Source organism: Centruroides sculpturatus, unplaced genomic scaffold, assembly GCF_000671375.1.
Source record: "Centruroides sculpturatus isolate CEXI.00-Female unplaced genomic scaffold, Cexi_2.0 scaffold316, whole genome shotgun sequence".
NCBI classification, from domain to species: Eukaryota; Metazoa; Arthropoda; class Arachnida; order Scorpiones; family Buthidae; genus Centruroides; species Centruroides sculpturatus.
In genome coordinates, this window is record NW_019384641.1 from 476860 (window position 1) to 489973 (window position 13114).

General features: G+C 27.9%; 2 protein-coding genes across 2 annotated transcripts; both read right to left on the minus strand.

The window, feature by feature from the left end:
- Window positions 1-4100: 4100 nt before the first annotated feature.
- LOC111626009 lies at window positions 4101-7465 on the minus strand. Its single transcript, XM_023369282.1, has 3 exons — window positions 6507-7465; window positions 4519-5229; window positions 4101-4174 (listed from the first exon to the last, which is right to left on the minus strand). Exons 1-3 carry the CDS (start codon window positions 6990-6992, stop codon window positions 4109-4111), a joined length of 1263 nt encoding a protein of 420 aa, XP_023225050.1. The 5' UTR covers window positions 6993-7465; the 3' UTR covers window positions 4101-4108.
- Window positions 7463-8041, minus strand: LOC111626026 (folliculin-interacting protein 2-like). The gene has a single exon (XM_023369303.1). The coding sequence runs from the start codon at window positions 8039-8041 to the stop codon at window positions 7463-7465; it is 579 nt and encodes a 192-aa protein (XP_023225071.1).
- Between the last annotated feature and the right edge of the window lie 5073 nt (window positions 8042-13114).

Genomic DNA, 13114 nt, shown 5'->3' on the forward strand with positions numbered 1-13114 from the left:
GTGAAAATAAAATTCATTTCATATATTACTTTTCAGAAACTTAGAATAAGCGTTCTCATTTATAATTTTCTCATGTTTAAATATAACTGAAAATTTATCAAGGAGTCTATAACAAAGATTGAGATTTATGAGACTTTTTAAAATATAATAATCAAATTTATAGAATTTTTTTTACATTTACAGAAGTTGCAAACTGTTAATTTAGATTTTATTGTACTGTACATTGTTATCAGTTATTTAATGTTTTAAAAACATACAAATCAAATATACTTATAAAACTTTGCTTATTGCAATCAATGTTCCAGTTATTTTTATCATTATCTTCAGATAAACAGACATTTTTAAGTTGTCTTTTTGCATTATCAACCTCAAGTAATGTGCAGTTATTATTGGTTATTAGTTTAACTAACATTTTAAATTTTAATTGTTATTTGCTCACTATGCAGTAATTTAAATTGCTGGTATTTGTTGCTGTTGAATAAATTATTATTAATAAATTTTAAAGTTATACATATTTTTTAAATTGCTTTAACCTGTCCATTAATTAATTAATGTCAGTCAGTAAAATCAGAATAGTAGTCTTACTTAATTACACCTTCAACTGCCATAAACCATCAGGCTATAATTTGGCAACAATAATAATAAATTACTAATAACGCTTCCCGCTAAGGCCAAATTTAGGCGCCATCCCAATTGAATGTGTTATTGCTATGTATTGGGTTTAGTAAAAGATGTTTATATTTACTTAATTATCTTGCTTAACATCATCATTATAGTCCAATCCCAAAATGATTACAATAAGAAGATGCTACTGTGTTTTTATTACAAATTATAGCTGATATAACTGTATGAGAGAATATGAGGTTATTCTATGCAAGAGGAAATTCAAAGTAGGCATCTGCTTTGATCTTTATACACTGGAAATAGTAATCCAAGTAATGTAGAGAATTTAAAGAATAAAATTCATTATTGTGCAATATTTTTTTAACCAATGAATGGATTTCAATAAAATTTTATTACTCCATTTGGGATTAAATCAAGCATTGAGGAGACCTGCAAAACAAATTCCTCCCTAATCACCTCTTAATAATATCACTTCTCACCTATTTTCTTTACATAGAGAACCTTGTTTGCTTTTAGAACAGTATGTAAAATTATTGGTAACAGCTGTACTGTTTATGTAATAAATGTACAAAGATAATGTTTATGTTCTGTGGCTAGAATTATCCCACCCTCTCTATATTTAAGAATTTATAGTTCCATTAAATTTTAATTCTATAATGAACTTAATGATAAATTTGAAATTCTTTTTGAAGGCAGATTTTACAAAAGTATTTTTTTGAAAATCAAAAATATTTATCATCACTTCAGTTTAATTATATAATGAGAAAATATTAATTATTTGAAAATTAACAGTATTGTTATATAACTTAGTTTTATATAATAGAACATTATTTCCATATTTTTTTATTGTATGCATGTGTGTGCACACACAGGTATATATTATATATGCATGTAAAGTAATATAAACATGTATGGTGGACATCACGCCGACAATTGTACTGACACAGAGAAAAACTTGCATAAAAGGCATTAAGAAATATTTTATTTTCCTGCGAGTGCTTTTGACGCAGTTATGAGCATTGTTTTCAGGCAGATAAGGAATTGAATAGTTTTTCAAATGGATTTTAAAATTGGAACAGAAACAGCATTAACTGTTTAGAATATTAACAACTTTTAGAACAGAAAGTTTTAAAAATTTGAAAATTGCATAACATCTACACGCATGCACTTTAATATGCGGAGAAGGTGGAGGATGTGGGGACGGTGGAGAAATGCAGTTAATTATAATGTTTTAATTGCTTATACAATTTAAAATATGCCATATACCACAACAATCTGTTTATATAATCTAGATGTTAAAAATAAATATACTGAATAGAGAACAAGAAAAAAAAACAACAATTAAAATGCAAACAGGTATTCTGTTACCTTTATTATAAAGGAATGATAAATCATCACAAAATTTATTTTACTTTCACGATAACTAATCTTGACCCTGTTTCTGATGGCACAAGGAAAATACTACAAAATACAATTTTGAAAAATATATAATGCATATATTTTTCTATTTTATATTATATTGACACATCTAGAATTAACTTTTTTTTTTTTTTAACAAAGCTTTTCACAATATGGTTTTATAGCAATCAAAATATGGCACAACTAATTTTGGAGAAAACAAAAAAATACGATAAAAGTAAATTTGAATTAGTTATAAATGCAGCAGACATATAATATTTACAATGTAAGAATATTTATATACATAATAATTTATAAATTTAATNCTAATAATATTGTTCATAAATTCTTATATAATTTTATATTCATAAAATAAACTTATTTATTTTATATATAAAATTCATTGTAAGTGTTTAAAATTATTTTAAATAAAGTTATTATAATATGTATATGTATTGGAATGACAGTTATTTATTTCTAGAGATTTTTAAATTTCTATAGACATTTAGCCATAACAAATTTATAATAAAAGTATTAATGTCACTTTTGTATTTTCATATCACATGCTTTTCTTTTTACTTGTTAAGCTTCTTAAAACAGCTTGCTTCTTACTGATGCTAATAGCAGATGTGTTAAATTCCACAAACTGAACTATATTATCTATTTCTATCATAAGAATATTTTACTAAGTTTCCCTAATAAATCAGGTTTAGAGGTTTAGAGATATTGTTGAGATTATATATATATATATATCAGCTGACCAAAAAAGTTTGTATGGCTTTTTCAAGATAAAATTAAATTATCATAAAAATAAAACAAGAATATTTTGTTCTTTTCAGAACAAAATATCCTTGTTTAATTAACAATAAGTACCATCACAATTAATAACCTTTTCCCAATGAGAAATAAGTTTATAAATTTCTCTCTTATGAAATTCTTTGTCTTTAGAAACAAAAATCTCATTCAACTTCTTTTCTTATTCTTCTTGATTTCAAAATTGTTGGTTACATATATAATTGTCAAGTGACAAGAAAAGGTTCTCAAGAGGTCTGGTGAATATGGTGGGTGAGATAGAATTTCTCAAGGAGGATTATGGAGCTTTTCCTGAGTCATTCTTGAAGTATGAGATTTTGCATTATCTTGAAGAAACATGATACTTTTGCAATTAATCAGCACCAGCTGTTTTTCAAAGTTTTTCATGCATACACTGTAGTTGAGCAGAGCAAACTTTCCCGTGATTAATTGGTTTGAGTACAAAAGTTCATAATGAACAATACCTGTTGCATTCCATTAAACACAATAAAATCTTCTGTTGATTAAGTGCAGGTTTTGATATAAAAGATACAGGTTCTCCAGAAGATGGCTAATGATAAGATCATTTAGTGTTACAGTACAGTACATAATCCATATTTCATCACAGCCAGTAGTATGTCCAAAAACAGGTTGCTCTTATGAGAAGAAAGAAATAAACAAATTGAAAGTCTTTAGAATTTATTTTCTGCTTTTAGTTCATAAGGAACCAATTTGCTTAATTTATATACTTTTTCCAGTCAATGCAAGTGTAAAATAATGGTTTCATCATGCATATCAAATCTTTCTGCAAGTTGTTCACATGTATGACTCAAATTTGGCTCAACAGAATTCTTTAATTTGTTATTATCAATGACTGTTTGACATCCTTCACAGGACACATCTTCAAGAGAGACATCTGACAAATTTTTTAATATCATTTTTGGGCCAGGCATTCACTAACCATCCCTTCTCTGAATGCTGCATATATATTTCTGGAAGCTTATACAGCATTTGTCCTAAGTTTAATTTCATAAAGTAAGCCTGCACAAATAACTGAATTTGAAGCTCACATTTTGATGCCTGTTTTACATTTATTGTAAATAACTATACAGTTAAAACTTTTCAACAAGCTTCTGTAAAAGTGAATTTAGAACAGTAATAACAACAACATGTGATTTACAAGGAATACTACATTCTTAATGTTTAAACTAGTAACTTTACAAAACCACAAAAACTTTTTTGGTTATCTGATATACCTAAAATCAAAAATATTTATAAAAATTTCTATTACAACTTACCAATGATCAGTATCAGCCAAGATACACAGTGCTTCAGATACTTCATCTTCAATAAATGAGAACTGTAACAAGTAGATATAATAATAATAATAATGAATACAACAGAATAAAGTTTTTAGATTATAAAATTTTATATAGTTTCTACAAGAATATGAGATAATGTGCTGTAAATAGAAAGCACAATCTCAAACTATGTTCAAATTCAAAAATCAACAGTTCTACTTTTTTAATGATTAGGCATATATTTAAAGAATTAGTAATTTAATCAATAATATGATAAGTGTTTTTTTCTCATCTTTTATAATTTAGCAGCATGATGAAAATACCTTACTAATATGTTGAAACTATATTTACTGATCTCTATTTTTAGATTATTTATATAGTTTTATATAATTAAAAGAATTACTTTGGCAGATGCCACTAAATCTTCAACAATTTCATCCCTGAGATTTCTATGATTTAATTTATTTCTAAAATCTCCATGTATTCCTTGTAAACAGAAACATGGCATAAAATGATCATTAATTCCAGCCATTAAAGACCATCCTAAACTTTTATAAACATTTTCTTTTTTGTGTTCTCTTTCTTTGATCCTTAAAAATGGCATTTCCAAGCGATTTGGTAAATTATCAAATAGTTCCTCCACCTGAAAAGATGTATTAGTGTTTTTCAAACAAAATTCTGTCTGATTTTGTTTGGTATCTTCCATACTATGATAACCTTCTTCTGGACTTTCCGATCTAATGCAATAGTTGTCACAATTTACTTCTAATTTTGATTTAGCATCCTGTTCATTAGTGAGAGTAAAACCTATAGATTTTTGAGGTGTAAATCTAAGATTATGATATTCTTGCATAAATAATTTGCTATCATCAATAGATTGAATAAATGTTTGATTATCTTTATTTAATGGAATATCTTGATTTGCAGTTTTTGACTTTTCTAAATGCGTATCATTTTCTGATGTAGCATTATCATCATTTTCTTCAATCTCATTAACAGTGAAAAGAGGATTTGCAAACAAATTTGAATTATCTATAACATGATCTATTTTATAAGGTAATGAACAGACTAATTTGCCTTCTTCAGGATGATTTGAATACTTATGCTTTTTATTNAGCGATTTGGTAAATTATCAAATAGTTCCTCCACCTGAAAAGATGTATTAGTATTTTTCAAACAAAATTCTGTCTGATTTTGTTTGTTATCTTTCATACTATGATAACCTTCTTCTGGACTTTTCGATCTAATGCAATAGCTGTCACAATTTACTTCTAATTTTGATTTAGCGTCCTGTGGGGGCCAAGGGGGGAGAAATAAAAAAATCTCGACGAACGATAATAGGTGATATATATCGTCATCGTCTCCCTTGCCGTTTGGATTGCCGAGCGGTAACAATCAACGACATGTGGAAGCAGTTGAGTCAGAGATAGATGCTTCGTTTACAAACAACACAACCGTTTATTAAACACGAAAGAAGCTTACAAGACTACTGCGATCTTGGAAGTTCTACGTCGGCTGCGGTCGCTGGGTCTTCCTATCCTGTGGTTCCACGATAGTCCCATTTTGAAGGAGTGTCCCTTGTTCGCGAATGAACCATTCCATCACGTCTGGACGACTCCGGGACGATGCGGTCGACTTCCGTTGAGGGAAAGATGTCGATCCGAGGTCGGGAGATGGAGACGAAGATGGGTGCGAGACACACACACAACAACAGATCCGTCACATGGAACTTTTGGGAGAAGAAGCCGTCGCGTCCTTGAATTTCCGGGGTTTTATCCGTTTTCTCTCAGATTCCCCTTTCCGATTGGTCTCCCGTCGTCACCTGATGACAATTCGAAACCTTTCGGGGGCGCGGGAGAGGTCAAAATTGAAGTTTAATTCGATCTCTAACCGGAAATGGTCGACGGACTTACATTCTTCTATTGTTTAAAAGTTTTCTATTGTCTAGCGTCGCGTTTTCATATCAAAAATCTATTTCTAACTAACATATTTTTTTCTTTAAAACAATTATTTTAACGCGAATTTTAGTGAGGGTTCGGACCTGTCCAGAGCCTCACAATCCTGTTTATTAGTGAGAGTAAAACCCATAGATTTTTGAGGTGTAAATCTAAGATTATGATATTCTTGCATAAATAATTTGCTATCATCAATAGATTGAATAAATGTTTGATTATCTTTATTTAATGGAATATCTTGATTTGCAGATTTTGACTTTTCTAAATGCGTATCATTTTCTGATGTAGCATTATCATCATTTTCTTCAATCTCACTAATAGTGAAAAGAGGATTTGCAAACAAATTTGAATTATCTATAACATGATCTATTTTATAAGGTAATGAACAGACTAATTTGCCTTCTTCAGGATGATTTGAATACCTATGCTTCTTATTCATATTTTCAATCTCATTAATATTTTTCATTGACTTATTTGCAAGTGGATCTTTGCTGTCATAAAGCATACTTTCCACAGAAGAAAGCAAGTCTTGAAATGATTTATCATTATACACATTTGAATTTCTGAAATGTTCACAAAACTCACAGAAATCTTTATCTTTGCATTCCTTACACAAGAAATGATTTGCCTGGCATACAAAGTCGTGCCACTTTAACCTTTCTTCTTTTGTAGCGAAATTATTTCGTATTTGTTGGTCAATTTTTGGATTTTCTCCAATGAAAAACTCCACATTTTGCTTCTCTTTAAATATTCTGTCTAACTGTTTAGAATTATGATTGGCTAAAACAGAATTCTTATGATTTGAATGAAATTTTTCCCAACATAAAATTTTTTGTAGCTTCACCTTATCATCTAAAGATTTTTTTCTCCTCCTTTTGCTTTGAAATTTTTCCAGCCATTGCACCATTCTCACAAAGATCATTTACAAGTGTAATTTCTGAAATAATACCATTTTCTGTTTTAAGTGGTTGGCATTTTACTTTTAAACTCTCAGGCATATCTTTTATATCTAGAGTTTCATTTTGAAGTTCTCTGTCATATTTTTCACAGCTGTCAGAAACGTAATTAACAATAGGTTCAACATCATGGACTTTATCTTTGTTTAAAACAACTGGAGATCCAGCAGTATTTGGTCTTTTTACTGGTGAATGCCTTGTATCCAAACAAATATAATTTTCTGGAAGAAATACCATTTCTTGTTCTTGGTCGTACACATCACAACACCGAATAAAATAACTGAGCACAAACAGAAATCTATAAATTATATTCATTTTCTTCCCAGTCACTATAATTCTTGTTACTTTTGGTTTATAATTAGTTGCACCATATATATCTTGTAGTTGTAACCATAAAGGATTATATGAATGAGATTTGGCAACTTGATCCATCCATTTAGATTTGTTCTTCTGATGAAAATTTTGATGAGAATAAACTTTTGAAGGAACTACTGTTGACACCCAAGATAAATGATATGTAAGAACTGCTGTCAGCAAAGTTGATACAAAAAAAATTTGTGTTCTTAGTATCAAAATCTTCTAATAAAGAAACAAATTCTTCAACTAATTGACTATATTTTGTTTGTAAATCATCTACAGAGGTCATTATTGTCAACCACATTGGAAACTGAAGTCTAGGTGCTGCATATAAATCTTGTAGTGTTTTCAAAATCTCAAAGCCCTTATATATATTATCAATAAAATTTTTTCCTTGAAAATAAGCATCAGTTACAATCTGCTTTAATTTATGCATATGACATTCAATCAAATTTATATGAGAAAAGAAAAAGTCTTCAAACAAGCTTTCTTCCTCTTCAAGTTTTTCTAAATTAATGATAATACTAAGTCCTAAATTTACTTTTCTTTTAGCTGGTAAATTATCTAATGATGTTGATTTGGCAGTATTATGAGCAACTCCATATTCTAAACTTGTAGTGAAATTTCTCATTTCTGAATTCTCATTGTATTGTCTCATTGTATTCTCATTGTATTCTCACTGAATTCTGAATTCTCATTGTAGTGAAAATTCTCAGTTCATAACTGCATCAAAAACGCTTGCAGGAAAATAAAATATTCCTTAACACTTTTTATGTGAGTTTTTCTCCTTGTGTCAATGTGCATGTACACACAAATGCACATAATTTAGAAATATACTCAAGTAAACATAATTTTTATGCAATAGAATTCAGTTACAGAATGTAATAAGTTTTTGAAGATGATGATGTTGGATAGTTACTAAAATAACATAGTTATACTTTATGATTACTTTGAGCAGAATGATATGGATATACAGGGTGGGCCATCGAAAACGAAATGGCAGAGTTATCATGTTCGTCCAAGCAAATCGCTTGGACAGGTCGATTTTATTATCAAGGGGAACATCATCTGCAATAAAGTTTGTGATTTTGAATACAACAGACAACAAAATATTTTAAAAACTCATTCATTTTTTATTAACTAAACAAACACTTATTTCGGAAAAAAGTAACACAAACTATTAACAAACATAAAAAAACCTTTTAAGCTGGACCGCATATGCAAGGAAAAAAATATTTCCCCTTGAGAATAAAATCGACCTGTCCGAGCGATTTGCTTGGATGAACACGATAACTCTGCCGTTTCGTTTTCGTTGGCCCACCCGGTATAGTTTTAAAACTTATTTTTGCATATAGTTTTTTCATTCATTTTGATTAATATTTTTATATATCAATCAATTATCAATATATAAATTAAACTACTAAATAATCTTTAATAATCTGTATCTTCAAAATATTCTGAACCAGCAATTCCTAATAAGGGGGATACACACTGATGATTTAGGGTACAACGTTTAAAAAACTGTGTGTAATTGTACAGCACTGTATAATTGATCAAGGTGCAACTGTTTGACAAACATGTGAAATAAAACTTAGCGAAAATAAGCAACTAAGGAGTATGCAAGTAAAAAATGTTGGGATCCACTGATCTAAACTACTAAAATAATCTTAATAATAATCTTTTCACCCACAGCATTATGTTTCTCAATTATTAATTTAATTATTCATTGATTTACAGGTNATAATATGCTAATTATCAGTAAATTATTATAACCTATAAATAATCCAGCTTTACATCTTTGGCTAATTTTTATGTATATTATATTATAAAATCATAAAAATCAGACTATATAAACTGTAGACATACTATATTTTCAATCTTAATGTGAGATTGTGGAGATGGGGATTAAATTTATTAAATAAAAGAAAAAAACTAAAATATTATTTTGTCATTAAAAACAACACATTTTTGTAATTTTGTGGGAAAAGAGGAAAAAGGGGAAATAAACCTTCCTTTTTCAACTCCTGACTTTCCATGGCAAGATCTTATCACATATTTTTTGACAAACATCTATCAACTTGAGTCGTGATGAATGTCCCGTCATATGATAAAAATCCTAACCCCAATTGGAGGAGATTACAGGATATAAGGAGCTAACACACACATCTCAGGATTGACTCATGCATAGAAGAGTGTAGATCAAAGCTCCATCTGGCAACCCTCTCGTCTCCTCCAAATTCGCCAGCAAAAAGAGATGCAACACTATGAGAAAACTTCTGACTGTTTCAGAGATATTATGCACTTGGTTTCATAAACTCTCTCTCTTGATAATTAGAGGAGTACGTAGTTAGGCCATTGGCCTAGCTATATTTTATGCCAGTTGTATTTATCCATTGCTTTACCTAACTCATTAAACTTTTGTTTATTTGATGTTGAATGAATTTATTCAGAAATCGGGCCCTATTGACTTACCCACAGCACTCCCCACTCGAAGTTATATGCAGCCCTCCTACTTGCTTTTAACCCTACAAAGCCACCCACTGACAGTTGTGCAGGTCCTACCAGCCCGACGTTGCACTAAGGTGAGAAAAGTAGTAAGCTTCTCACTGTGGATTCTCGCATTAAGAACAGAAATTTGGTTATAAACAGGAGTTTATCTAAGAACACTATCATTAAAAATCCATTTACGATTTGGAAAGACTGTTTTGAGATTCAACAAATCTTAGGCGAAGTCAAGTCCAAGTCATTACAACAATGATTTAATTCAATAAACAAAAAAAAGCAATAATTTATTGTTATATCATCACAAATTCAGGCTGCCCAATAATTTTTAAATTTTAAATTTATTTAATTTAAAGTATATTCTCTCCAACTCAAATTAGTAGCGGCTTGCCCCTCTACATCATACTTTTACTTTAACAATAGAGCCATGCCAGTCATCTAACTCCTTTCAAGGAAAAATTTTTGAATTGAAATAACATGACTTCCAGCTTGCATCTGAAGTTCATATATAGTTAATCAGTGACTCCTGCTCTTATGCTTTCCATATCTGGTCTTAAATTTCATTTATCTAACACTATTTTTGAGATTAAGGAAAGATAGAAGGATGACTGGGAATTTATAGGTCTATAATTTTTTCAAATTGCAGCCCAATAATTTGATTATTAATACTTTGCATTTATAAATAAATTTTAATTGATGAAAACTTAGTTCTTTATAAATTAACCAAGATGATAATCAATTTTCTATTTTATTTACAAACATTTTTACTTAATCACCTTCCATAAATCCCCATTTTACTTAAATATCACAAGAATTCAGATCAAAGACCTTGAATATGTCTTGTTTCAAACAGACAAAGTTAATGTTTTCTTAGAAGTAAGAAGTCATATTGAAAATTTGTAAATTGTACATATCTCATTTTCTTTGATTACAAACAATCGTTCAGAATGATTAACCAAACAACTAAATTGAAATATAAAAAATAAAAATAATTCTTTTTGTAATAAAAACATTAAAAAATAAGGAAAAAAATTTTTAATCGAACAAATTGTCGATTTATAACGGTAAACTAGTAAAAATATATGTGAAATATAAAAAATAAAAACAAATCTTTTTGTAATAAAAACATTAAAAAATAAGGAAAAAAATTTTTAATCGAACAAATTGTCGATAAATAAGGTCAAGCGTAAAATAAAATTCCGTGATTTCGTACAATTTATCATTAACATCGCATAAAAAATCCGGTAATGGAGTGTATATAAGTTATAGGCTATATATTCCATGAACGTACATTGTTCTTAATAAAGAAAAAAAATGACCATAGAATAAATAATAAATAAAGATTTAAAATTTTATAAGAAAAATGTGGAATCGAAAGAAGATAACAATAAAAACTGCTATTGTTGGTGGAGGAAAAATCAAATTTATTTAATGTTAAAACCTTCAAAATGACGACGTAACCTAATTCTGTTTGGTTCTTCATATTTAAAGTTAAATATAAAAGTATTGTTTCTTAAGTTAAATATAATAAACAATACATTTATGTAGCCTATATATAAATAAATCAACATTATCCTAGAAAACATTTTAAAATACAGTACATAGAAAAATTAAGCGTGACATGTCACCATCACCATAAACATCATCGTCATCACCTGAAAGTAATTAACCGTTCTAATTTTGTAATAAGAGTAATTAAATTAAAAATTATATAGTTTTTCCCTTTATAAACTAATTTTTTAAATTAAAAATTGCATGAAAGGGATTTTCTTTCTGTCGTGGATTCATATTTAAACAGTGTTTGAGATTTTAAAATAAAATATTTATAAATTTTAAAAATAAACTTACCTTCTTTACACGTATAAAACTTACCGTTTTATACGTGTAAAACATTTTAAAAGAATATTTAATTTTATACAGCATTAAAATTCCTGTTGATAAAGATCTTAAGGATGTTATAAAACGATTAGTAATGTTTAACGTAATAAAGCACTTTAACATCCTTATTGCAATTAATATTTAATTATATTTAAAACCAAAAGTTTTAAATGGATTTAACAAATATTTCTAAGCTCTTAATTAAAATTAAACAGTGATAAATTAATATAGAATCTTAATGGGCGATAATATAGACGAAAGAGGTCGTAAACTGTGATACAAATCCCCACAAATTTGAATTTATAATAATTAAAATTTAGGGAATAATAATTTAAACACAATTAATAATTACTTAGAAAACATTAACAATTTTAATTTTATTTAATTAATTGGAAGTAGTATTTATAAATTATTATGAATAATTAATTTGGGAAGGATTTCAAAATATATGTAAACCCATTAATTCGTAACCACAGGATGATTTAACTCATATAAAATATAGTAAATTATGATTTTTCGGAGAAATAAATGTAAATATAACGAGAAAATTTAATGTAAATTTATTTTTACTACGAATATAATTAAAATTAAGAATATATTTTAAAAATAATCTTGATAAGAAACGGGATTTATAGACTGCATGTCTTGATATTTTGACTTCACTTCTTCGAATTGATAAGATTTATAAATTAACTTTAAATTTGATTTAATTATTAATAAAAAATAAGCAAAATACTTAGAAAAATAAGATTTTCTGCATCAATAATTAAGCAATTTGCACTTTTAAAACGTTGGCTAAAGGTAAAAATACCGAATTTTTCTGTAGACATGTCGTTACAAATGTAACCTATATTTTCTAAAGAAATTAAATTCATAAATGCTAAATAGTATATTTAGAAAGCAAATTATATGTTATTCAAAGCATAATTTGAATTTTAATAATTATAAATAGTTAAATTGATCAATCTTATTTTTGTTTTCGTGCTTATTAGAATAATGGAACGTATCCTTGAACTTGTTAAACGTGTTACCCTAGTTAATTGCTTGAAAGTAATTTTGATAGAAAGGTAATTAAAAACAATTTATTAATCCAAATTAAATTATGATATTAAAATTTGTATTTATTTATTTTTTTAAGTGTTATGCAGAAAATCTGCCTTAATTTAATCATAATCTGAAGAAGAAATCCAGTAGTCTCAATACTAAATCATCGATCACTACTCGATTTATTAATGTAATGTTGATTAAATGAATTAAATTATCATGTTTCTAATGTAAATACTCGTATAAATTTCATAAATTAGTAAACCGAAACAACTTCTACCGAGTTAAACTTTGATGGATCTGATTA